Genomic DNA, 26,953 nt, shown 5'->3' with positions numbered 1-26,953 from the left:
CAATAAACCAGAAACAGAACCAAAGATTATAAATAGTGCAAGATGTTAGCAGTCTTGCATCAATAATAATCATGCAATCTGGATATTTCACGATAAAAATTCACTTCGAGAACAAGATATAATCAAAGTATATGAGAACTCCCACAAAATTGATATGACAATAACCTTGTAGCAATATTTACATGCTAACGAAATTAGCACCCAGATAAAGGGCTTCAAAACTTCCTAAACCTTTCATATCTGTGTATGTAAAAAATTGAGAACATTACTTAATTTTTGCAAAATTAGACCAAGAAGTAGGACAAAACCTAAGTGTCAACAAAAAAGATGAATGGTTTCTTCAGTCAGCAGGAAACTTAACTAACTATATGGCATTAACGCAGTGGCTGCTTGATCATCCATATCATCTCTAATATGGAACACGCACATAATTTCTCAAATCTGCAATGAAGTACAGCTCCTTTATGGGGATGTGAAGGCATTAATACACCATCTCTGAAGAAAAAATTTAGGGCTGATTGTAATAGAGAAATACTTTCACTATTTGCTATTTCAGAATCCTCCTCATTTCTTATGTGGCAACTGCATTCTGTTGGCGTGAAATGGACCATTTGCTGAGACGACATTTTCTTAACCTGCTTGTGAACAATGTCCTGACAAGCACAGCACTCGGACTGAACTCTTTGACCCTGATTTTTTCCAAAGCATTCTTCAGAGTTGGTGCTACTTTGAGAAATATAAGATTGCCGTACCACTGCTAAAAGACGCAAAGAAAACGAAGCAAGTAGATCGTGGATATCATCTATTGTTGAATAACGGCCATTAGATCTCCAGCAATCATAGAGAATTCTACGAACCAACACATAGATAGCACGTAGACATCTAGAGCAACAACAGTACAGGCATGCAGTCCCAGAGACAACTGAATGCTCATTACTCTTTCTCTGTGCGAACTCAGAAACTGTACCAAGTTCATCAGTAACGTGCCCACCACTGCCTGAAGAATGATAATTGTCCAGACAAGTATACTTGTCACTAGCCTCTTTTGAGCAAGACATGGTCACTGCAACTGAACTGTCAAGATTGCACATATTAGCCTCAGAAGGAAGATGGCTTTCTGTCACTCCCAAGCCATCAACATGTCTCATATCCTCCAGCTTTTTAGCAGGTGCTGGACTCTTTGATCCATAAGTTCCATTACCGTTTAGTGTAGTTGCAGCTGAGGTAGAACCTGAATGAAAGCTGGAGTGACTAGGCTCGTGAAAATGATTAACATCTGGTATGATGCTTGTATCAGAACTAGGTGATGTCCCTTCATTAAAATCAACACATTCTCCATTACTGGTAACTAATTTATGAGGACTTCCTTTGGGTGAAACCTCTTCATTGCAGCTTACGTTTGGTACACTCTGCATGCTCAAAGGATCATGAACAAGATTACTGCTGCTCAAATTATTATCTACATAAAGACTCTCGGTAATCACTGGCTTGGTGTTTGACATTGTAATCTGATTATCAGTTTGTACACTGTATGAACAAAACAGAAAAAACAATACAGTTACAATTCAGGATTTTTTTTTTGAAAAATGTCAAAATGGTAGTTTCACAAAATTTCGGGAAAAAACAGACTTTGGGTACAAAACACGACAGTAAGAAAACATAGTTAGCAATCATAATAAAAAAAACGGAATGATAAATTACCCAACAAGAACATCAAAAAAAATTAGAATGATATTTTGAATGCCATAAAGGAATTAAAAAGCAAATCCTACATTGGAAAAAAAAATTAAAGCAGGAAAGAAAATTTAGCAAAAACTGCAGAGTTTGCAAATTAGAATATTTTCAATTTCTTTTGTGTACAACAACCAAAGATTATGGAGGAAAGCCATAAAGGATAGGAACTAAATCTGTACTGTCACGACATTATTTGCAGATGATGTGATTTAGATTAATAAGAAGAGGATAAGAACAGATGCCAGATCAGATTAATGGACAAAATTGTAGAGGACGCTGGACTTAAAATCAGCAGACCAAGGAAAGAATAATGACCTAAAAATGTAAAAAGAATAAAAGAATATGGACGAAAACCATAGAGAATAGGGGCCAGAAAATATATCAAAGTGCATATTATTTGCACATCATATAATGTAGATTGATGAGAAGAGGAAGAGTGTAATTGTTAAAATAAAATTATGATTGAAAGTTGTAGAGAATACCAGGTCGGAATGCAATTTCAATGGAAATGGAAATGAAATAAAAGTTCCAGCAAAACTAACTTGCCAAGTGGTAACATAATGTGCTTGGTTAACTATCCTGGAAGTGACATACAAACAAATATATAAATGATAAAGAGTTGAGTGGATGGCATGGAGAGGTTCTTTTGGTTTGTTATATGACCAATTATACCTTTGTCACTAAAGGAAAAACCTACAATTGAAGTCTTAGATGACTACTTGATTCCAAGATCATCCATGAATAACTCTATTTTCTTTCCAATTCTTTCCTTAGTATTCGAGGCAAGGTCTGCGGAACCGTCCTGAACCACCCAGTTCAAGGCGTTCCGAGCCGTACCAGCGGCAGACCGGGACGGTTCCGTCATTGAAACCGAGATGCCTCTTGCCATCGCCGGAGGGGGAGAAGGAGAAGAAAAAAGAGAAAAAGAGAGAGAGAGAGAGAGTGAGAGGGAGAGGAAGAGAGAAGCCGGTCTCTCTTCCTTCCTCTCCATCTCCCTCCCCCGTTCTCTCTTTTCCTCTCTCGTTCTCCCTCTCGCCCATCTCTTCTATGGTGTCGGTATGGGCCCGGCACGGCATGGCGCAGGCCCGTACCGACTCGTCCCGCCGAACAACCGGTACGGTGCCCGGTACTAGTTTTGCCATCCTTGATTCAAGGTGAAGTCATGGATAACAACTCCATTTTGTAAGATGTGTTTGTTTAATTGTGAAAGGCTGCTAGATCAGTTGGTTTGGCTCCTCGCTTCAAAGTGGAGTTCGTGTGTTTGGTTACCTCTAAGATGGTTCTAGGGATTTCAAGAAATTATGTAACAGCTTGAAGATGTAAGTGGCAGGATAGGCACAATTTTTGCGGTGAATGGGCACAATTTTTGTGGTGTTATCAAGGCACTGTTTTGGGAGTAATATAGAGAACAAATGGAATGCAATTGGGCACAGTCCTAGTGGCACAATTGCACGGTTTTTAGGTCAGTCAGGTCAAGGGGGTGCCTACCCATACCTGCTGCTATACATAGGCTGACGCCGAGGCAGGTGATATTATCTTGTACTTATCTAATAGGTCCCACTTACCAAGAATATTCTTCTCCTTTAAAAACTGTCTCAAGAGGGATAGTTATAGATGTTGGGTTAAAAAAGTGCCCTGACAAGCCAACTGAACATAGCAAAGATGCCGATGTTGAGATAAACATATGGAATAATTAAGGATAGAGTGAGAAATGGGTATATTAGGATAAGCACGATGAATCAACTGAGATGTCCATCATGTGTAATGAAGATCTAACAAAACTTCAATAAAGAGCACTTAAATGTGCCAATCAGACAAGCAGGAGAAGAGGATGACCTAAGCTAACATGGATTTAAGTTCTGCGAAAGGATATGGGAAAGATGGCGAACAACAACAGAAGTAACCATTACAGGAAAGGTTAATGAATAACTGTTCACAAAGTCAAGCCACAAGATGGGACAAGGCTGGATCTGAATCGTTCTGCTTATTCTTATACCAATATGGAAACTAAAAGATAATAAGAAAGCAAAGGTAGCTAGCTCAATTTGAAAATTTTTACTAAGAAAAGTGGTACCTCTGGAATGTGTAAGCCCAGCTATTAACAATATCTTCTAGGTAAGCCACTTGTGACAGAAGTCGAAGGTAACGGTATTTGTCCTTCCTGCCCAAAATCTTAGCTCGAACCTTCCCAACTAAAAGCTCTAAAACCTTTCTAACTTCAACAGAGACTTCTCTAACTGATGTGTAGACACCTTTATATGCCAATAAACCCACAGCCACTAAACCCCTTACAACACCAGAATTTTCACGATTCTTAAAATTGCTTGAGTTTGCTCCAGCAACTACCTTGTTGGGTGAACTATTGGAATCCATCAAACAAGAATTAAATGGCCAACCCTTCCAAGGCCCATTTATGTCTGCGGAGGGACCTTCTGTCAGTTTCGAGGTTACCCAACAAAGCTCAGCAAATTGTGGATATCGTAAAATCTGATTACCAAATGTGGCAATTGCTAACATTGAACTCCCTTTCATAGCTTTACCAGGAAAAATCCTTGGAATTGAACCTTCATGGCTATCAAGCTGAAGATCAACCTTGTCATGGCCTCTCATCTTCGATGATGGTGGCCATCTCTGATCACCATTTGTGCCTTGCTGGGTTTCTTTGTCCCTGAAAGATGCCCCAGCATTTGAAACAGTCCACTCAGCATCCACAGAAGTATCCATGTTTAGCCTTGGGGGTTCTGCATTAGCTTTCACTGCAGGGAAGACTTCATTTTTATCATGAGAATTGCTTACATGAGTTCTGTGATGCACCAGCTGTGCATAATGCTGAACTAGGTCCTCTGATAATTTTGCTGCACACGAATCAATCACCAGATTAGGATTAAATTTTCCATCAATACACATCAGAAATCGTGGTGTCGTATGTTCTGAAGGAGCAGAATCAGCATGATTCACAGCATCACTGGTAAAAAAATGCCTTATTGCAAGAGGAAGATCATGATTCTGCATTTCACAAGTAGCCTGCAAACATAAAACATAAATTTCAAAAATTTCAAACACAACTGCAATCACAAAACAAGCACTTTGGCAAGTAAATGAGAAGCCAAACACATGACTGCCAGTTTCACTCAGTAAATGGGCATGAAAAGAATGAGAAAATACAAGAAAAATCTGTTCTTTTAATCTGAAGAAATAGATAACTAATCTAACAATTCATTTAATGCTGAGCACCAGAATGTTAGTATTATCAACATCAGTATTTGTTTAAGAGACCTTGGTAAGATATGGCACAAACTTATAGGTCATAAAATGCAGTCTTGATAATTTATCAAGAAGAAAATAACAAATGCAAAGCAAACATGAGTCAAGATATTATATCATATTCAGCTTGGAGATAGTTTTTTTCTGAAAGTGAGAGAGACAGTATTATTTGCAGCAAGCGAAAGCGGCATGTAAAAAGAATCTATAAACTTAGATCAAAAGCTTTCTCCTGACAAAACTCACTTGAAGCACAAATGCAAAAATATAGAAGGTAGGAATGATGTCAGCACTCACTGATCCTGAGAACGATCAATCTAATGACATCCTAACTGACAGCTAGGATTTACAGGTGACAAGAGAGAACAATATAAAGTATTGAATAATATGCATGCTAGGACAAATTTGAATTAGACATTCGCTTCTTTTTTCCAGAGAAAAAACATATTTCTTTTGCTCCATATTCAAGAAGTTGCAAACATGACTAGAACATATGCATAACAAAAGAAACATGGCATGCACAAAGCAAACAAAGCAAGAGAGACAATTTAGTTGTTTCTATGAAGCACTGGTTTCTTCTTTTTTTTTTTTTAGAGGCGGGGGGGGGGGGGGGGGGGGGGGGGGGGGGGCGGGGTGGTGGTGGGGGGGTGTGCACAAATATGTGAAAACAACAATATTCTACTCCCCTTGGACTAACACTACGCATAAAAGCCTGCAGATATATGCAAAATTCTGCATACAAGACCACATACTGACATACATACAGGGCACCAAATAGTTAGAAGAACAGACATAGATGACAAAACAGAGAACATCGAATGTGATAAAGATAGTCAGCGTAACTCGAGCTCATATATAGAAGTCGCTACTCAAGCTCACGTGAACTATGAAATCGGCTAAAAGGATAAAAAATAATAATGCACACTGAATCTCAAGCTTACCAGAATATTTATAGATCCAGATGCACACACAGAATCCACTTGCTCAACAAATGAATTCCATGCTTGTGAAGAACTTTTTGCTGCATCAACTCCTACTTCTTGGGATGACTTGCAGGCATTTGGACTGCCTTCGCTCTGTTTGGCATCCTCTCCACGAGTCTCATCGATAGCCCATAAATCAATTCTAGGCATGTAGATTATGCATCTTCCCACATTCAGGCATTTCACTAATGGAAAGAATTAGTCCAACATATTAGTGTTCAAAAGATGGCAGATAGTACATAAAACAGAGCTCATTTCATTGCTAAAAGCATTTTATTTGAGCTCAAGCAATTTATGAAAGATGTCTAAGAAAATACATAAGGATAATAACAATGATCGATGACTTTGGGAACTAATTAATAGTAGATGAGTGTAAAACAACTCGGTTAACTGAGAATGCTTTGTCATGAACCACAAAAACAATTGAAAGAAGTAATAGTCACAATCAATTGAGAGAAGTTGCAGCATGAGAACCTACTAGACTGTCAAACAAACTAGAAGCCCATGAGAATCTGAACATGGAGGTTCTGCCATAGAAATCAGATGTCCTAGGAAAATCAATTAACCTGGTTACAAGTATTCATGCAAGAGTAAAAGAGCTAAGACTTTCTTTGAGTCATGGAGAGAATTTTAATTAAAGACCAATGAACTCTAGAGAATCAAGACGATCGTCTTGAATCACATGAAATTTACCAGGAAATCTAGGTCTTACAGATACTTGCAAAAGTATCAAAAAACAAACAGTTTTTGGATGGAGGATTCATCAAACAATTAAAATGTTCAAGGTGAAAGTTTAGGCCTAAAGTTATAGAACCAAGTCTGATTACAGCATCTGGTGTCAACATAACGCATGTTTCATGAAGTTGTTAAACATTTTGAACAACATTAATGACTCTAGAAAAAAAAAAAAACTAAGCTAACAAGTCAATACCTGTTTAGTCCAGGCTATAATTAATTAAAGAAAGGAAATGCATAACATTTTAATGTTCAGAGGGATATCCAAGCATGAAAGTTTGAAGCTCCATTATTAGGTAGGAGAATAATCAATCTTAATAAACTTTAATGGTCAAGAAAGCTACAAAACAAAATCTAAAAACATACTTAGAATTTGGGTAAGGCCAAGAATAATATCTCCATGTCCTTCTTCAGAAATAGTAGCCAAATCAACCTTCTGAATATTAATATGGCCCACATATCCATGAAGAAGGCAGCTAGCCAGATGTTGTTGGCCAGATCTGGGAGTTCCAGCAATCAAAGTTCGAAATCCTGATGAATTCCCCAATTGAAGTGACTTCTGCATTGACTCACTGTGTGTACAAGAACCAGAAGTCTTTGATCTAGAGGAATCAAACTTTTCAAAGACATCATTGTCATCTTCCAATGGATAAGAATGACCAGATCCTGATGGACCCATTACCAGGCCATAGCGAGAAAGAATTTTCTCTATCTCATTTGCAAAATACGGGTCCGAAGTTAAAGAATGAAGCTCAGACCACCAAGAGACGACAGGGATACTTCTCTGTTCTAAGGCAGAAATAATGGCACATTCAATAGATTGCAATGCCTTGCGAAAGGAAGGAGGAAACCAGATCCGCTCATCAATGTAAAATGAGATGAGCAGGTGAGACAGCGGTTTCAGAAGACATGGAACAAGATGAGAATGGAGTGGTGAAGAAACTACATCATTTGCAGCCATTCCTGCTTCTCTTCGGGAACATGGAGGAGGAGCAAGTGCAAGAGCTTTTAACCAATCTCTTTCCTCCACGACAAATTCTGGCAAAGGAGGAAGTCTGCAATGATCAGAACCTTTTTCAGCAGAAGATAAAAGTTCTTGTAAGGCACAGTTCCTCTTCAAAGCATTCATTGCTGCTTGAGTACAAAGAGACTGCAGATCAGCACCCGCATAACCAGCAGTTTGATTTGCAATCCGTGAAAGAAGAGACCCAGATACAGGATTTGGCCAACTTTGAGTATGAAGTGACAGAATAGCAGCTCTATCCTTCAGTGTTGGTAGTGGAAAATATATTTCCCGATCAAATCTCCCTGGTCGCCTAAGAGCAGGATCAACAGCATCAGGACGATTTGTAGCACCTATCACTATAACTGAACCTCGAGACTTCAGACCATCAAGCAAGGAAAGCAAAGTTGACACAACAGAGTTATGTGTTTGATCTTGATGCCTAGACCGACATGGAGCTAACCCATCAATTTCATCAAAAAAGATAATAGAAGGTTGAGATTTCTCAGCTACCTGAAAAAGAAGTCTTAATTGTCTTTCAGCATCACCAACATATTTTCCCAAACAATCAGCACCTTTACGAGCAAAATAAGCTATTCTCTTATCCCCGCGAGAGCATGCACCAATTAATGCCCGTACAACTAATGTTTTACCTGTACCGGGATATCCATGCAATAGAACACCTCTAGGAGGTGTGATGCCCAGGGTACTGAAGAACTCAGGATATAAAAGGGGTAATATTACCACTTCTTTCAAGCACTGGATGACATCTCGGAGCCCAGCAACAGATTCCCAACCCTGGTATGACTTTTCATTTTCATAAGAACCCCCAATATAGACAGGTGCTATTCTTAAAAGATCTCGGTGAAGCCTCTTGCCTTCGCGTTTCAAGAACTCTTCATCCTCTCCGCAATTTTCTAACCACTTCTCTTCAGCCTCCAAGTCCTTCCTCCATGAATCATGTGAAAGCTTTCTCATATCCAGCTTCAATTTCTTAAATTTCATTTTCCTAATTTGTTGAGAGTAACTCTCTCCTTGAGGTTGGAAAAGATGCCGATGATCATTGCAAGCTATGAGAAATTTGCGATGATCAAATATACAACCATCTGCTCGGCCGCAAGGCTGCATCAAGAAAGATAACATAAAAGGAAAAATGAGACAAAAAACATGATAAAGATATGCCATAAATAGAATAGAAATAATATACAACCAAATGGTAGGTTTTAGGGCACCGATCAACACGGCAACCAATAGTTGCTCCAGGCCTCCCACAACGGCTGCATTTCAATACCCTTCCCCTGCAAAGTGCAGCTCTAACATTTTTCAGGCATCCCAAACCAGCAAAGTAAACCTGAAATTCACAACATACATGAATTAAATTTATGGCTGTTATTTATTATCTGAAGAGAATCGACGACCTTTTTGAATATCTGTTGTCTAACATCAGCATATATGTCATTATACAACGACAGATACTAGCACAATCAGAGACTACAAGGCCTGAGTCCATCCTGAAGGAAGCTAATTTAATGTAAGGGGCATGTAGCTATTTAGTCAGTAGTATATTGACACAGTCATGAATTTATCTCATTAAGCAGATATCTGTATATGCTCAATCAACAAGTTTGGCCTATGTGATGAAACATTTGAAAATGCTGCAGTTACACAACCATGATGAACCATGATGCTATTTCAAACCATGTTATCAACTATACAACAGGAACCTAAAGATGGGAACCTGAAGAATTATGAACTATAAACAAGAAAGTGGGCACAGGAACCAGTAAACATAATTGGTGACAAATGAGCAGCAATTAATGTGATCTGCACTATCAATTGTAGTCCAGATCAAAGAAAGTCAGGGAACACAACTAGCCTACCATGCCCGCCATTTAATATATCTATACATTTATTAAAAAAAAAAAACTTATGTTGCGTTAATGACATCATCAATAATAGTATACATAGTAACAATATCAAAGTAAGCATTTTCCAGCACTTCATGAACAAAATCTTTCTACACTACATATGAGGATACGGATGTGAATAATCAATCATGATAAAATGTAGAAGCTAAGCATTCTTTAAAGATGGGGAAATGGACACATATACCAGTATATGATGTGAGATGTGAGGTAATGAACAAATGTAGATACATAAATACATATACATGCATACATATATACATATGCATGTATGTATACATAGACATAGATACAAGCCTTTTCGCATCAAATACGGAAGGCAATAGAAAACGTGTAATGGAATAAGGAAGAATATTTCATTAATTGATAGTTCAAAGTGGTCGTGGAAACATGAATCAGTTTGCAATCAACATTCTCTGATACCTTTTTCTTTTTTCATTTCACAATTTTCTCCACAAAATTTCCATTAAAAAATGTAATATTTAATGCTTCACCAAATAGCTACAATGACATGATAGCTCTGATAAACTCAGCAAAAATCTAAGAATAGTGGATTTAATATAAAGCTTTCTTACATATCTTTTGATCTCTCATTCCATTTATCAAGGTTGTCAAAATAGGTGAAACAGAATGGTACCATCGATACCATACCATTCCAATAGGATTCCGGCACGAAGACAAGGCCCATGCAACCAAAACATAGCTAAAACAGGGCATCCAGGCTGGTACAGAGTCTACAGACTCTTGTTCAACCAGCACAATGCTTGTATCAATCATCCAGAATGAACCAATTGGTATTCACCAGTGGTCCAGTACTGAACTTGATATTACTGGTTCGAAGACATCCCAACTAGGACATCTTGGGAAATTTATTTAAAATAGAAAAGGGGGTATAGGGGGGCCAACCAGGTATTCCGATTCCTTTAGGAATACTATGAGGGACTCCCAAGACCTCTTTTACCCAATTAGCGTGAAAGAGTAAGAGAGGAGAGAGCAGAGAAAGGGAGGAAGAGGGAGCAGAGAGGGGCTTTTTTGCTCAAATGGTGGGAGAGAAACCTAGTGAATCAGAAAGACAGGGTACTCCGTCAACGTAAGACCCTTGGATCTCTATCTTTTTGGCCCAAAATTGGCAAAAATCAGCAAAATAGGGAAAATCTACATCAAGTTTTTTGTTTTCCTTTAATATTTTGGATATTGTGGACAGCACCATACAATATGATGATTTTTATTTTCCAAAAAATATTTTTATAAATTATATAATTTTTTTATTAAAATATTAACAAAAATAAAACAAATGGGAACTTAGTCTAAAAAATTGTAGCATACCTGCATTCGTAGTATGCACATGCTACAACTATTATGGTTGTAATCTCTATCTCAAAATATTTATAATTATTAATTAATTTATTTGTCAAGAAAATATTTTTTTAAAAAAACTAAGTTCCTTAAAAATCTAAAAAAATCAGTATATGTCCCAAATTATCTATGTAATTCTTAGATTTCATTGTCATGCATTTCAGTAGTAAACAGATTTTTTAATGACTTTTAAACTATTTTTAAGGGGAAAAATTTAAAATTTGAAAATGTTAGTTAAATGTAATAAATATGGAACATGTATTGATCATTAAAAAGATGAGTTCTAAAATTGTCATCTTGTATTTTGTTGATTAACAAATAATTTTCTGATTTTCAAGCTATTTTCTAAAAATTTATTTAAAAATATAAAAAAGATTTAATTGTTAAAAATAAGGAACATGCATTTGATAATTAATGACAAGAATTCTAAACTATCTTGCATTTTGTTCATTGACAAAAATAAAATAATTTTTTGATATGATAAGATTCTATCAAATTGAACATGCATCGAAAATGTCTTTCATGAATCATGAATTAAGTATATAATATGTAGGAAGCACAAATTTTAGGTTGGCAGATAGCTTCTAGTAAGAAAGGTCTGAGAGAGCCCCATGTTCGATAGCGCCATCGAAGGATAGGCTCGTAGAGACATCATTAGATATGCTAGGAGTTGCAATTTACTCCGCCCCAGTGAATACCCGACTCGACCCCAACCCGTCTAGAGTTGGTGGCGAGGACGGGTAAAAGCAATAGCCACCTCGAACCTTACCCGATTATATATAAACCCTGACCAATCGGACCATCCGCACCCTTTGCTTCAGATCCAAATTATATTCTATACATTGACTTATAGAGTTTACCTTTTTTTTGTATTTTTAGGTTCATCTAAACCACCACAAGGTAGAAAAATTTAAACGTACACATTGTAGCATTAAGAGCCACAGCCCAATCATTATCCAACTTCTTATGATCCGCAAGAATGGGAACAATATTCAGGCTCGTACAATGTTCTACTATCCTAAGGAAGGATGGTTCGGCTCCGACAAGTACTAGACATACACATTGTAGCATTACAAGCCACAGCCCAATCATTATCCAACTTCTTATGATCAGCAAGAATGGGGACAATATTCAGGATGGTACAATGTTCTAGGTCCGAAATACCAGCAAGACCCGAATATATATGAGAGCCATCAAAATTCTACATGGGATTAGACTATTAAAGTTTTATGATTTTCTTTTTACAATTTTGTATTGTATTTGCCATTCTTCACACATAAATGTTGTTAGTTAATTAAACATTGTGTGTCGGTACAGATATTAACACTCAATTATAACATACACTATAAAACATCTCTTAAAATACACAATAAGATCACCTAAATATCTTCACCATGCATAAAAAACAACCAAATTCATTAAAAAAATAACAAAAAGTTGGTCCTTACGGTGTGGTACCGGTACGAAGTCTAGTACCATGATGACATGGGATGGCCCGGTACCACACGGGTCCAACCAAAAACAAGTACCAAGCACGGTGCTGATTTTTAAAAACTTCCACTTTATTTAACATGTAATGGAGGATATGAAGGTAAATTTCCTTTTAATCTAACATAGTTATGCTACCTAAGCCTCATAAGCTAAATCAAATAGTAGAGCAGGGGTTGGTGAAGGGAGAGGGCGAGGGAGAGAGAGAGAGACTTCATTAATCTAAAACACTAAGCATCTTATATTGCAAAAAATTAAATTGATAAATATCTATCAACGATCCAATAAGAATCTTAGAATTCATATGATGATAGATGTAGATAGAATCATATCCTTAATTAACAAGCGAGGAGACCATAGTCCACCAAACCGGCCCGAACCGACGCGAAACTGGGTCAGTTTGGTTGTCAAGATCGGTTCGGAGCAGAAGGAGAAGAAAAGAAGAGGAGGTGGAGGAGGAGGAGGAGGAGAAGGAGGAGGAGGAGGGGAAGATGGAGGAGGAGGAGGAGGAGGAGGAGGAGAAGGAGGAGGAGAAGCAAAGAAGAAACATCATAGAAACATCAAAAAAATCAAGAAACATCAAATTATACTTAAAATTATTAAAAAATTGATTACTCTTAATTCAAACTTGAAAATTATTAAAAAAATGGTGTGCCGGTCCATGCGTACCGTGTGTTGGTACGGTACCGAACTGGTACCATACCAAACCGGCCATCAACCGGGATAGGTCCTAATATCGGTTCGACGGACCTTGCAGGAGACCCATATCATACATGGTGGACCTTGTAAGTGTTATCCTGAAATCAACTCAATAAAAAAATGTTCTTGATTAGTCATTGACAAATTGTTTTACCAACATAGCCTAATATTAACAACACAAGTGCAAAATCCCTGACAATCAAATTATATTTTTATTTCTATTATCTCTTCCACCTGAAGCATTATTTATGTGTCCTTGCTAAACCTCAAGAACATTCAAGCTCTTATAATAAAAGGGAATATCCCAAGTTCCCATCATCTCCACAGTCAACTCATACATCGCAACAAGATAATGCTCCTTAAGAACAAAGTCATGACTAAATCCTTAAAAACTATGGTCTCGATCATTAAGAAAATCAATAATGTTCTTTATGTTGTTGGAAGCTCATGCAATTTGTCTTGGTGTATATGGTCCAACTATAGGGCATGCAACAAATAATATTCAGCTATAATTAAAACTCATAAAGATAAGTAAAGAACTAGAATTTAAGGAGAAGGAAACTACCATGGAAAAAAATAAAACCAAGAATTTAAATGGATCAATTCATTAGATTGTTATCAGCATGTTTTTCTTTTTTTAAAAAAAGCTCAAACTACAATTTCTTAGTTATTGCGACATGGCAAGTTTCTAGACTTCAATCGATCATCATAGTTTGTCTATTACTTTGATAATATTTCAAAATAGTGTTTAATCTTGACCACAGTGTATTGAGACGAAGACTTAAAGTTCTCATTGTATACATCTAATCAACGTCGACGGAATCGTCCCGAACTGCTCGAATCATACCGACAACAGATCGGGACGATTCTGGCCCTTGGATCAAGAAACCGGCGGAAGGGGAGAGAGGAAGAGAGGAAGGGATGAAGAGAGAGTGGCCGGCGACAGTCGAAATAGGGGCGAGGGAGGAGGGAGAGAGGGCTTTCGGAATCCTCTCTCCTCTATCTATACATCGGAACCTGCCCCTGTTTCGAAACAAACTCGGGGCTTCCACCCCTTTTTATATTTTTTTGAATTTTCTAAGTGAAGTCGGCAGCCACTGGCGACTTCACTTTTTTTTTGAAATTTTTTAAGTGAAGTCAGAATCCACTTAAAAATTTCATAAAAAATTCAAAAAAGATTTCACTCAAAAAATTTCAAAAAAAAATAATAAGTCGATAGTGGTTGTCGACTTCACTTAAAAATTTCAAAAAAAATATAAAAAGGGGCGGAAGCCCCTGTTCCGACATACGAAGGAGAGAGCCCTCTCTCCCCCGCTCTCCCCCTGTTTCGGTCGCCGCCCTCTCCCAACCTTCCTCCTTCTCTCTCTCTCTCTCTCTCTCTCTCTCTCTCTCTCTCTCTCCCTCCCTCCCTCCCTCCCTCCCTCCCTCCCTCCCCCTCTCTCTCCTCCCTCCTCCCTCCCTTCCGGTTTGGCCTATCAGTTCACATCAAGACGGCACAGCACCGGGGGTATCGTACTGTCCCGCCATCCAACCGGCAATGATGCTAGTTCCGGTATTGCCTTCCTTGCATCTAACATAACAAATATATGTACAATGGGTTGCCCAAATTTCATGAAAAGAAGTTGAGTCTTATAGGCGGTCCTTGTTTCTACAACCTCTCTACACTGAATTTTAACCTGTGACCAGGTTGTCAAAAGGTTTATGTTCTTAATTGATACTAGAAAAGAAGCCCCTAGAAATTTTAAGATATGTTTCAAATAAGTATAAATTCCATCACAACATAAAATTTCCCAATCTATTGGGGATCCTCAACTCAAAAATGAAGAAAGCAATATAAAAAGACCAAGAATCTACCAATACTTTTGAAAATTACAGCGGTATTATTCCCTCTTAAAAACCCTAGCACATGGCTACAATTCCTTCATTTTATTTTCTATTACAAAAAATTAATTCATATATTTTTCTAATGAAAAATAATGTATTGATCCTATGATTATGAAAGACTAAGACATGGTTGGGCAACCGAAGATGGTCCCCAAATTGTTGACCTCCTTAACATGTTTTCAATATTGCCTTTTAAATTAGTTCCAAGCTCACTCATTGAATTTCCCATTGTTAGCTTTTTTAAGTGTGTTCTGGCCCTCACTTGTAAAAATGTCTGCCCTACTACTAGATAAAGGCACCTAAAACTTAGTCATGTTGCACTAAAATTTAAGTCTACCATTACATAAGGACAAGGTACCAAGTACCAACCACAACTTTCAATAGTTTGTAAACAAAATAAGTTCATCCTTCAAAGAAAGTACCATCCTACGACCTAAATATGGCAAAGAGTCACTTGCTATGATGAACTTTAAAAATTCTCCCAGTAATCAAATTCAAAGTACAAATCCTCGTATCTCCATGCTCTTAAATTGGTTCCTCTCTTCATTTTCTTTCCAGGGCATCCTTTGACATATCACACCACTCATTAAACCTTAGAGAGTACGCAATTAAGAAAAGTGGATTACACTTGTTTCAAATTTTGATCAACAGAATCATTAAATTATCAATCTTCTTCATTTTCCACCTCTAATTCCTCTTTAATAGGTCTTTGTTATACATTTATGACAATCAAACTCTTAAGCAACACTTTTGCATGTTTAAAGCTAGCAACATGATATGGTACAACATGTACTTTACTTCTTGATCCAAGTGAATAGAAGGAAACAACAAAAAATATTAAATGGGTATGGTTTAATTAATTAATTAATTTAAATGAAGAAGAAGAAGGATGAAAGAAGAGCATTCCAAAAACACTAAAAATACAGATTGGTGTTTAAATGAGTTTAAATAACCTGGCTTGTCATAAGACAAACCTGAGTTCAAATTTTAACTAGCAACATCAACTGGAGTTCTAGAATATAATTGATTAGCAAATGAACCTAAACAAAGCAATGAAAACCTCAGCTAAGTTCTGGCACTCCTTGGAGGAGAAAAACTAGGCTGTGAGAGGTTGGCAAACTTGCACTCTTAAGCAACCAATACAATTCAGCCAACCCCAATGAACCAATCGAAGTTAGCTGTATGAACCCATCAGGCAGCGAAGCATGGCTGCCATGTACTCATTTTTAAGGCATCAACAACATCTGTGAAAATATAGAATCATCTAATGACAGTGTAAACTGAAAAAATTACATTTAAAGGTAGCTAGGTAGCAACATCTCCAACATGCAGTAAGAAATGCATGCACTGATTTCCACCAATTAGACATGTATGTAATAATATAAGAAAAAGACAGTTCAGTAAATATACAGCACCTCCGGACTCCAAACAGCACAATGCTGATGAACCCAAACACGAGCCATGCCGAAACGATCACAAATAGGACCCAAAAGCCTACCAAGCCAACCGGGTTCATCACCAAACCCATCCCACACATCATAGTTAGGTTCCTCTGAAGCTGATGATCCTTCATATGCCTCGTTATCACTCTCTATGGACTCATGGACAAGTCTCTTTGGCGGCTTCCCATCAGCCCCTCCCCCGCAAAGGCCACACCTTCGACCTTCTTTCACATGTGGCTGGGTAAGCTTGTCTTGTGAAATGGACAGTTTCAGATTATCTTCCTTTAGGATCTCCCCATTATCAACAGCTTTGCTGTTAAGATGTTCGCCTGATTGGTTGGCTGCATCATTTCCCAAGTCAGTATTTTCCACCTGGGGAATAGGATATGCAGCCCCTTGTTCGAATGGCTCATCACCTTTCTCTTCTCCCCCAACTTTCGTACATTCAGCCTCTTCTCTAACCTCCTGAGTCTGTTCAGCAGTCTGCAAGTCCTCGTTTGGTTCACAACCAAGCTGCAAATCAGAGGCAGCTTTAATTTCCTCTTCAGGAGATGCCTTCTGGCCGCTATCTTTCCCATCATCTGAAGGCAATACGGCAGCTCGATCTCCAGGTTCTTCAGCACCCTCAGATATCTCATCACTAGAAACCCTCTTCCTCCTCCTCCTCCTCCTCTTGGATCCTAATGCCGGCGAATCCAACGCACTCATCCCCTCCATAGTCACTGGCTTCGATGGCTCCTTTTCCTTTCTAGCAACCCTATCCGATGCCTGAAGATGCTTCTTTTCACCAAAAAAGAGGGCCTTGCCCCGTACCTTCGCAACCCTAGATCGTAGTCTCGACCTCCAATTCCCTGCTTCCACCTCCGAATCCTTAGTTTCTTGGCCACAAGAGCTCAAAGACGCCTCATTCCTCCGCAGAAGAAGCGCCTTTCCCTCATCTTGACGATCTCCATCCCTTCTCATCCTCCCCTTCTTCTTCTTCCTCCTCCTCTTCCGACTCCCACCACCCCCTATCCGAACTGGCGAATCTCCATCTCTAGACCTCTTCCTCCGGCGAGAGGGCACGGGGGAGGCGTCCAGCACGGCCGGGGCTCTCCGGACACGGGAGCTGCGGCGAAGACGGCCAGAATCGTCCTCCGGCGACCTAGGCGCGGCGATCGAAAGACCGGAGGGGTTGTCGCAGATGGCATCCAGCCTCTTCTGCTTCTTCCGCGCCCGGGAGCCCGCCGGCCGCCCCTTCCGCCGCTTTCTGCCGCCGGCCGCAGCCGCCGCCTGAGTCTGAGACAGAGGCATCAAGGCATACGAAGAAGGGTGAGCAAGAGAGACAGACGGAGGAAAGGTGAGTGAAAGATTGCCCTAACGAGGAAGAAGCCAAAGGGGGAGGAGGAGAAGAAGGCGAGAATAAGGGAGGAGGGTTTTTTCCATGGGGGCTCGCTCGCGATTTTTCCAAGTATCCCAGTACCGTAAAAGAGAGTGCGTGCGCGTTATTACTGCAGGAGATTGGGTTCAGGGGTGGTGGGAGCGCGTTAATTTTGGGTCGAGGGAGTAGGATTTGGACATTTTGTTTCATGCAGTGGAGTGAGCATGAGAATTGAGCCCGTGTTGATTTTTTCGAAAATCAGGACGGGGATTTAGGAGACTAGGGGGCTTGCGCTGGGAGCCTGGGACTAGTCGCTGGTTGTTGCATAAATTGGTAGGTCTTGCCGTCTTGGGAGCTGAAATCTTGGATGCTTGGGCTCTCTTGAGCCATAATAGTCCAAAAAAATTGTTATAGTTAATTACCAACAAAAAAATTTGTTATAGTTTTGCGGATGATGTGACCTGGCAACGCCTCGTTTAGTAGAGGAAGGCTAAATATTACATTTCCGGTTTGTGAATATTATTCAAGCAATCGATGATTGGGGCAAAAATTGCTTGATGATTGGGGCAAAATGTCTGAAACGGGTCCAGAAAATGCTGGTTTCGGCTCTTGGCATGCTATCGAAGTTGGCTTGGATTGAATACTTGATGCAGCACCGATCACGGGAAGGCTGCTGCAGCGGTGTTGATGCGGATCCGAATAGAGATGGGCTGCTGTGACGTGAAATCAGAAGAACGGGAAAGAAGGGATGGAGAAGGAGGAGGAGGGAAGGAGGAAGAGAGGAAGTAAGACAGAAAAGAAGAGAAGAGGGAGAAGAGGAGAGGAGGAAGAAAGAGAAGGAGGAAGAGAGAAGAGGGAGACGTGGGGGAAAAGTTCTTAATCCTTCATTAACCCTAATCATCATAAAAGTCCCCAATAAATAGGGCCCAAATAAAAACAATTAAAATAAAACCCCCTTACACAAAATAATTTCCAATAAGCCCAAAATACATAAATAAAGTCCTACAATAATAAAATTGCAAACAAACCCCAAAATAAAAGAAAATAAAATGCAAATAAAATAGGGGACTAAACGGAAGGATAGTCAGCTCTGATATCCCCATCAACTCCTTCCGGATGGGAAAAGCTCGATTCCGTCAAGTGTAGGTCTGGCCGGCTGTCGTACTTCTCTAGAAGGTCAGGGTCAAGGCGCTGCAACTCAGCTCGCGAGATCCACGTCACATCCGATTCAGGTTGACCTTTTCACCGAACAAGGTAATGTTGGTAGCTTCATCTCCCGGTAGATATAACCTGCTCATCTAATATATGTTCTATGTGTTCTCTGCGTGCATGAAACTTTGGGGGTGGAGGCTCAATAGCAGGTGATGGGTCAAGGTGATCAACAGAGGCGGGTGTATCAACAAAAGGATCAGAAGGAATGAATGTAGACCTCTTGTATGGGACTAAATCTTCAATATTAAATGTCGCACTAATCCAATAGTCTTCAAGAAGATTTACAACATAAGCATTCGAACTAATTTTCTTTAGGACTTTGAACGGTCCCGCACTACGGGATTGCAACTTTTTGAACGTTTCCGAAGAAAGTCGTTTAGATCTAATTCTCACAATGACAGAATCTCCTACATTCAACTCTTTATAACGTCTGTGCAAATCAGCAAGGGATTTATATTTTAAGTTATTAGAGTGAATACGTTTGCTGATTTCCTGATGCAATGATGCAGGTGTGATGCAAATGATTGTGCAGACTCAGAGACTCTATGTTGATGAGATATGAGAATCAAGTCTATGGGCTGCCTAGATTTATATCCATTCACCACTTCGAAGGGACTCATGCCTAAGGACCTATTGACGGAACTATTATATGCAAACTCGGCGATTGGTAACACTAAATTCCAAGTCCTACCATGCTCACCTACCAGACATCTTAAAAGATTTTCTAGACTTCGGCTAACAACTTCAGTCTGGCCATCAGTTTGTGGATGATAGGCAGATGAAAATTTTAATTTGGTGCTCATCAAATGCCAAAGGGTTTTCCAAAAGTAGCTCATGAATTTAACATCCCTATTACACAATAGATTTTGGAAGGCCATGGAGTCTAACGACTTTGTCAAAATAAAGTTTCATAATCCTATAAGCATCAAAAGTCTTAGAACAGAAAAAAAAATGAGCCATCTTAGAAAATTGGTCCACAACTACAAAAATGGAATCGTGTTTGGTGGAGGTATGTGGAAGCCCTAACACGAAATCCATACTAACATCTTGCTAGGGACAATCGAGAACGGGTAGTGGAGTGTAAAGATCAGTGTTCTTCTTACATTGTTTGGCTAGATGACATGTGCAACACTAACCGACAATTTTGGCCACGTCTCTCTTGAGACTCGGCCAGAAGAAACGTCTCTTCACCATTTCAATGGTTTTGTCTCTTCCGAAATGCCCAGACAGTCCTCCAGCATGTATTTTCCATACTAGGAAGTCTCTCAATGAGGTTCAGGAATACACAATCGGTCGGAACGAAAGAGATAATCATCTTGTAGGAAGAAATCATCTTGTTCTTTCTCTATTCCATCTCGTAAGGTCAGGTATACTTCACTAAAATCAGGATATGTGGTATATTGTTTTCTGATCCTTTCAAAACCAATTACTTCAGTGCTCATCACGGATAGGAGGAAGATCCGTCGACCGAGCGCATCAGCAGCTTTGTTTTCAACTCCGGCTTTATGTTTCAGAACAAAAGTATAGGCTTGCAGAAACTCGATCCATCGGCCATGTCGATGGTTCAGTTTCTTTTGGAAGTTGAGATACTTTAAAGCCTCATGGTCTAAGTACAAGATAAATTCTTGTGGTGGCAAATAGTGTCGCCAATGTCGCAAAGCTTGCACTACCGTATAGAATTCCTTATCATAGGTGGAATAACGCAACCTGTCATCGCTTAATTTTTTGCTAAAGAATGCGACAGGGTGACCTTCTTGGCTTAACACGCCATCTATGCCAACGCCAGAGAAATCACATGCGACCTTGAATACCTTCGTGAAATTAGAAAGACGCAAAATAGGAGCTTCGGTCATCCTTTTCTTAATTTCATTAAATGCTTGGGATGTCGACTTAGTCCAGATAAAGTTTCTTTGCTTCATGCAATCTATAATGGGAGACATTATTGAACTAAAATTTCTAATGAAGCGATGATAGAAAGTAGCCAAGCCATGAAAACTACGTACTTCTGCTAGAGTCTTGGGCTCAAGCCAATCGACTATCGCGCTTACTTTTTCCGGATCAACGGAGACACCCTTAGAAGAAACTATGAACCCTAAGAAAGTGACGTGATCGGTCAGGAAGGCACACTTCTTGGGGTTTGCAAAGAAGCTTTTTCTCCTAAGGACATCACAAACATACCTTAAGTGTGAGAGATGGAGCTCTTGAGTTTGACTATAGATGAGGATGTCATCAAAATATACAATAACAAATTTATTCAGAAAAGATCGAAAAATCTGTGTCATCATCCTCATAAAAGTACTAGGAGCATTAGTTAACCCGAACGGTATCACTACCATTCGTAGAGTCCATCCTTGGTCTTAAGGCAGTTTTCCATTCATCCCCAGGACGAACCCGAATCTGGTGGTATCCACTCTTTAGGTCGATCTTGGAAAAAACTGTAGCACTAGACATATAGTCTAAAAGGTTGTCCAGTCTAAGAATGAAAAAATGATACTTAACCATGATTTTATTGATAGCACGGCTATCGACGCACATCCTCCAAGAGCCATCTTTCTTGGGAGTAAGGAGTGCGGGTACAGCATAGGGGCTCAACCTCTCATGAATATACCCTCGGATGAGGAGTTCGTCAACTTGACGTTTCAGTTCAGTATGCTCGTTTGGGTTGAGCCTACGACGGGGAAGATTTGGCAAAGATGCCCCAGGAATGAGGTCAATTGCGTGATGGATATCATGCATCAGAGGAAGTGTATCTGGAAGATCCTTAGGAAAAACAAAGTGAAACTGGAAACAACTGCTGGTGGGTGCTCAAGATTCGACTCCACATTGATAACTCTAGCCATAAGGACGAACACAAGTGATTGGCTTTCGATATCTTTCATTACCTCTTTCGAAGTAATGATGTGAAGTGATTCATCTTTCCGTAGTGTAGCACTTTTTTTTCAGGGATGGGCTCTCTAGGAGGCAATGGGTTCAGTATAATTTTTCGACCCTGGAACATAAAGCTACACGAATTCGACCGTCCATGAAGTGTGACGTCCTTATCGCATAACCAAGGTCTCCCTCAAATGACTTGACTTACGTCCATCGGAATGCAGTCATACCAGATTTCATCTTTATAGTATAGGAATTGAATCGGGACGAGGCATCTTTCCGACACCGAGATGGACGTCTTATCTACCCAAGCTACCTTATATGGGTTGGGATGAGGGGTAGATTTCAGACCTAGGCAAAAAACAACTCCGGAAGCAATGGCATTGATGCAACTCCCGTTATCAAGTAGGATTTTGCACGTTTTACCATTGATCTTAATGAGCGTGTAAAACAGGAAGGTCCTACGCCAATCTTGCTCGGTCTTAGTCTAAGCTAGAGCACACCTAACCACCTGAAGCCTAGAGTTTTGGTCATTCCGATCAGTGGGCTCATTTTGGGGTTCAGCCGGGATAAACTCTAACCCAGTCTGTTCGTCTCTAAAGTCTTCTACAAAATCCTCGATGTTTGATTCATAGACTTCTTCGACACATTCAGTCTCCTGGATCCCAACTTCAAGTTCAGTCATTAGATAGGTCTTAGCATTACATTGGGATGCAATATGGCCAAATTTTTGGCACCTGAAACATTGGGTTTGGCTTCTTGAAGGAGGACTGGAACCTACTGTGCCTTTTCCTTTATCATTTGACGAATTTTGAACAGGCATCGGGGATGTTCTAGTCGGTGCTTGGCTAGAACCAGGCTTGTTAGGAGGGTTAGAAAAAGGCCTGGATTGCGGGAGATAATTTTGAATAGGTCAGGCTCCTGGGGCTATGGATCGAGAGACGGTACGCCTCACTATAGGGATCCATAAGAAACTATCCACATCTTGAGCCAACTGGTATGCTTGGCCAAGGATGGTAATCTCTTGAAGGATTAATTCTTTCTAGATCTCCTCGCGGAGTTTTGCCCGAAACTTAGAGAGGGTAATAGTCTCCTCTTCGATTACACCGCATCTCATATGAAACTTCTCAAATCGTGCAATGTAATCGGCAACGGTTGATGTCCCTTGAGTTAATTTTTGCCATCTATCCATAAGGCGTTGTCGGTAAGAGAATGGCAGATATTTCTCATTCAGCTTTTCTTTCATATCCTCCCAGATGGTGATATGAGGAAGCCTTTGGGTCTCACGCATATATTCAACATTATGCCAGTACCAGTGAGCTTGCCCAATAAGCTTCATTTTAGCGAATCGTACTTTTCTATCATCAGTCATTTCGTACCACTCAAAATAATTATCTATAGCTGCTCTCCAATCAAGATATACGCTTGGCTCTAGTTGACCGGCAAATATGGGGGTATCTACTCTTACGGTATGAAGTAGTCGTTCGTCAAGATCGCGCTGGTGATCAGGAGGATGTTGGTTCCTAGGAGGATGGAGAAGACCTACAAGTGGCATGGCCAAACCAAACTCAGGATAAGCTGCGATTGGGGTTGACGGTTCAGGAGTCCTAGGGTGTTGCACTAGAGCACGGATCTCTCGCTTGAATTCTTCATGGTTAGCTTGTAAGGCAGCGATTCGTTCCACAAGGTCTTGCAGAACTTTGGAATCCATTGTGGCTAAAGGGGTCTTAGAATGAGTGATGAGATACTCCCTACCACTACGAGTTGGCATGCAAGGACTATACTAGTTGATGGTATGACATGCAATGCTACTAATAACCCTAACTGACCAACTGTGATGCAGGACAACCTATTAATGCAACCTACTATGAATTCGGTAATCAGCAAATTTTCACAAAAGAAACTTAAAATTAAATGTTACCAATTTGTACTTCGGTTATTTCAGAATTAAAATATGAAATTAGTCACTATAAGAAGTTAGGTTGCAAGAATGTATTACGGTCGTTCTAATTCTAAAGTAATCTGATCGATGGATGTTGAGAAATATCCTGTCGCTAGGGTGCGCTAACTTAATATCTACATTTAGATGGTGATTAGGATGGGTGTAGTAATAGATGTTCTAGGTTTTGAAGTTTGACAGGAAAGTAAATTTTCAAAATACGACTGTCATACAAGAGAACTAGAACATAATTAGATAAACAAGTCCAAAAGAAAGAAGAACCTATTACTTGTGGTGGATGCAGTCAACCGGAAGCGTCCGTTATAGAGTATCGAGCGTGAAGTTGGCGTCGGGTGGAGCTAGCTGGAGCTGTGGACCTGGATCTGCAGCACAAGAGCTCTTGGGCTTCTGAAATGGACTAAAGAAGGTGCTGGATTGGGCTTGAAATAGGGCCTGCGGCCGATTGGGCTTGGGCCGGGCTAAAGTAAACGGCGCACGGGCCTGGACCAAGCCGTTCTGAGACCGCCTGGGCCTGGGCCGTGCTCAAGGGAGGTTGGCGCATGGGCCGGGTGGTGGGACTGGTCTTGCGGCCTGCTGAACACAAGCTGGGGTCAGGCTAGTCGGGCTTGGGTGTGGCCTGATGGCACCGCTCGGATGCTTCCTAGTCTCGGGTGAGAGGAGAAAGCCGGATGGAGCTCGGCGAAGGTGCGCTGCAGGTGGCCCACTCGGAGGAGACGGCGCTCGGAGGAGGCCTTGGCTGAAGGGGACGCTTGACGGGACTCGACAGCATTGGGGAAGGCTGGCCGGCGCGGCGACGCTGCTCGTCGGGGAGGGCGACAACGGCTCGGGGTGCTCGGAAGAGGCGGCAAAGTCGGAGGGCGCTCGGAGGTGGCGACGGCGGTCCCGACGGGTGGGTAGCGCGGCGGAAGAAGAAGCGGCGGCCGATCGGGACGACGAACAGAGGTAAGGGTTTTTTTTTGGATCGCGTGCAAGGCACGTGCTACCCTTTTTTTTCTTTTTTTTTGAACCTTTACGGGTTCGGGTTATCGGGTTCGGATTTTCGGTTGCAACCCGCTTCGATACCTGTTAGATCTAGCACGTGCCGATCACGTGAACTTTTTTTTTTGGATTTTGGACCCGGGCTACCGATTGTGGGTAACGGGTTTAGAACTTACCCGTTACCTTGACTTCGTCTTCAACTTTCCGACCGATTCTGGAGGGCGTGCCGGTCTCCTCGGCGGCAGCTGCGGAACGACTGACGGGGACGGTGATGGAGCTTGTGGCCACGACGCTGTGGTTGGCGGCGACAGGCAGCGGCCGATCGCGGCGGCGGGTGGCCTCTTCCTGTGTGCGGCAGCCGGCGGCTGCTACGGCGGGTCCGAGAGATAGAGTCGAAAGAAGAGCGGCGATGCTCTTTTTCTTTTTGGCAATGCGAGTTGCGCACGGCCCGTCAACACGCTCCGGCATTCGTGGTGCTTGGGGTGTAGCGTAGATCTCGTGCGCCCACCGGAATCCTGGAATCTGACGCTGCTCCGCCATACACCAGGGTGGCTCTTCTGTGGGCCGACGTTCTCCGACAGAAATTAGTGGTGCAGCGGCATTGTGAGGCGGTTCGGCGGTGCTGGCGGTGACTGATGGCAGCGGTGGGCTCACGTGCGATGATGGGGAAGAACCAGCCAACGAAGAACTGTTCTAGTTTTTTTTTTTTTTTTGGAGTACTGGTTCACTGCAGCCCAGAGAAGGAGTTGGTTTTGGCAACAAAGGCAAAACCAGGGAGCTCTGATACCAAGTTGATGCAGCACCGATCACGGAAAGGCTGCCGCAGCGATGTTGCGCGGATCCGAATAGAGATGGGCTGCTATGACGTGAAATCAGAGGAACGAGAAAGAAGGGAGGGAGGAGGAGGAGGGAAGAAAGAAGAGAGGAAGTAGGACTGAAAAGAAGAGAAGAGGGAGAAGAGAAGAGGAACAAAGAGGAGGAAGATAGAAGAGGGAGACATGGGGGAAAAGTTCTTAATCCTTCATTAACCCTAATCATCATAAAAGTTCCTTATAAATAGGGCCCAAATAAGAACAATTAAAATAGAACCCCCTTACACAAAATAATTTCCAATAAGCCCAAAATACACAAATAAAGTTCTACAATAATAAAACTGCAAACAAACCCAGAAATAAAAGAAAATAAAATGCAAATAAAATAGGGGACTAAACGAAAGGATGGTCAGCTCTGATGTCCCCATCAATATTTCTATTACCTAGCCACAAGGTTACACATTATAGATGCTGAAGAATTGTATGTGATAGAGGAAAAAATGGATCGTCCAGCCCACAATTAAAAGGCTGTTCAGTTTCGGCCAAGTAAACATTAACAACGATCGAATGAATCTTCATCTCGACCAAGGGCCAGCTCGCCCTCGGAAATCAGCCGAAAGCTTCACCAACTCCAGACGTTCGCCGACTAGCCCACGACATACGCTCCAACCCTCGAGCTCGGAGTGCTCTTCCGAGCACACTTTAGAACCCAGAAAACCAAGCTACTCATAGTATTAGCCGAGCCGACCTCGTCAAACGCATGACACGACTACTTAACGAGCTCGGCCTCGTCAACGACCACACCCATGTACGGGCCTACGCCCACCTACGTAGCCGTACTCCACCACACTATCGTGTCATGTCTCCATAACCGGCCAACGGTAGTCAGACGGCACCCTGACTACTTCGGCCATACCCTGCTGTGACTGTCAACGCCTTACCGTTCTCAAGAACGGACTGTACCGCACATCACCAACCTACCTGAGCTGCACGCTATCCGGCTCAGAGCCATACCCCCTCATGATGGGGACCGACAGTACTTTCGTCATCTGGGCCACTCCACCTAGGTTATAAATAGCTCGGTCAGATATTCTTAAGGGACCTTTTTGGCTGGATCAAATTTACCCACTCTAACTTGATCGTTGGAGGACCCTCACCGAGAGCACCGGTGAGGCTTTGTGCAGATCCGCGGCGGTCGCGCAGGAGGTGGCTCCCATCTTCCCATTTCCAGCATCGGCGGCTCGCTCGGC

At 41.1% G+C, this 26,953-nt stretch overlaps 1 protein-coding gene across 1 annotated transcript; it reads right to left on the bottom strand.

Moving 5' to 3' along the window:
• Positions 1-119: 119 nt before the first annotated feature.
• Positions 120-17,991, bottom strand: LOC103713162 (P-loop containing nucleoside triphosphate hydrolases superfamily protein). The gene is made up of 6 exons (XM_026806981.4): positions 16,484-17,991; positions 8,927-9,067; positions 7,080-8,838; positions 5,937-6,163; positions 3,809-4,758; positions 120-1,527 (listed from the first exon to the last, which is right to left on the bottom strand). The coding sequence occupies exons 1-6, from the start codon at positions 17,801-17,803 to the stop codon at positions 375-377; spliced, it is 5,550 nt and encodes a 1,849-aa protein (XP_026662782.3). The 5' UTR covers positions 17,804-17,991; the 3' UTR covers positions 120-374.
• Between the last annotated feature and the right edge of the window lie 8,962 nt (positions 17,992-26,953).

Source organism: Phoenix dactylifera, chromosome 1 (assembly GCF_051530095.1).
Source record: "Phoenix dactylifera cultivar Ajwa chromosome 1, Ajwa_hap1_PhDact_Kaust_v1.1, whole genome shotgun sequence".
NCBI classification, from domain to species: Eukaryota; Viridiplantae; Streptophyta; class Magnoliopsida; order Arecales; family Arecaceae; genus Phoenix; species Phoenix dactylifera.
Note: the sequence above shows the minus strand (reverse complement) of the source record. Positions and strands in the feature narration are given on the sequence as shown.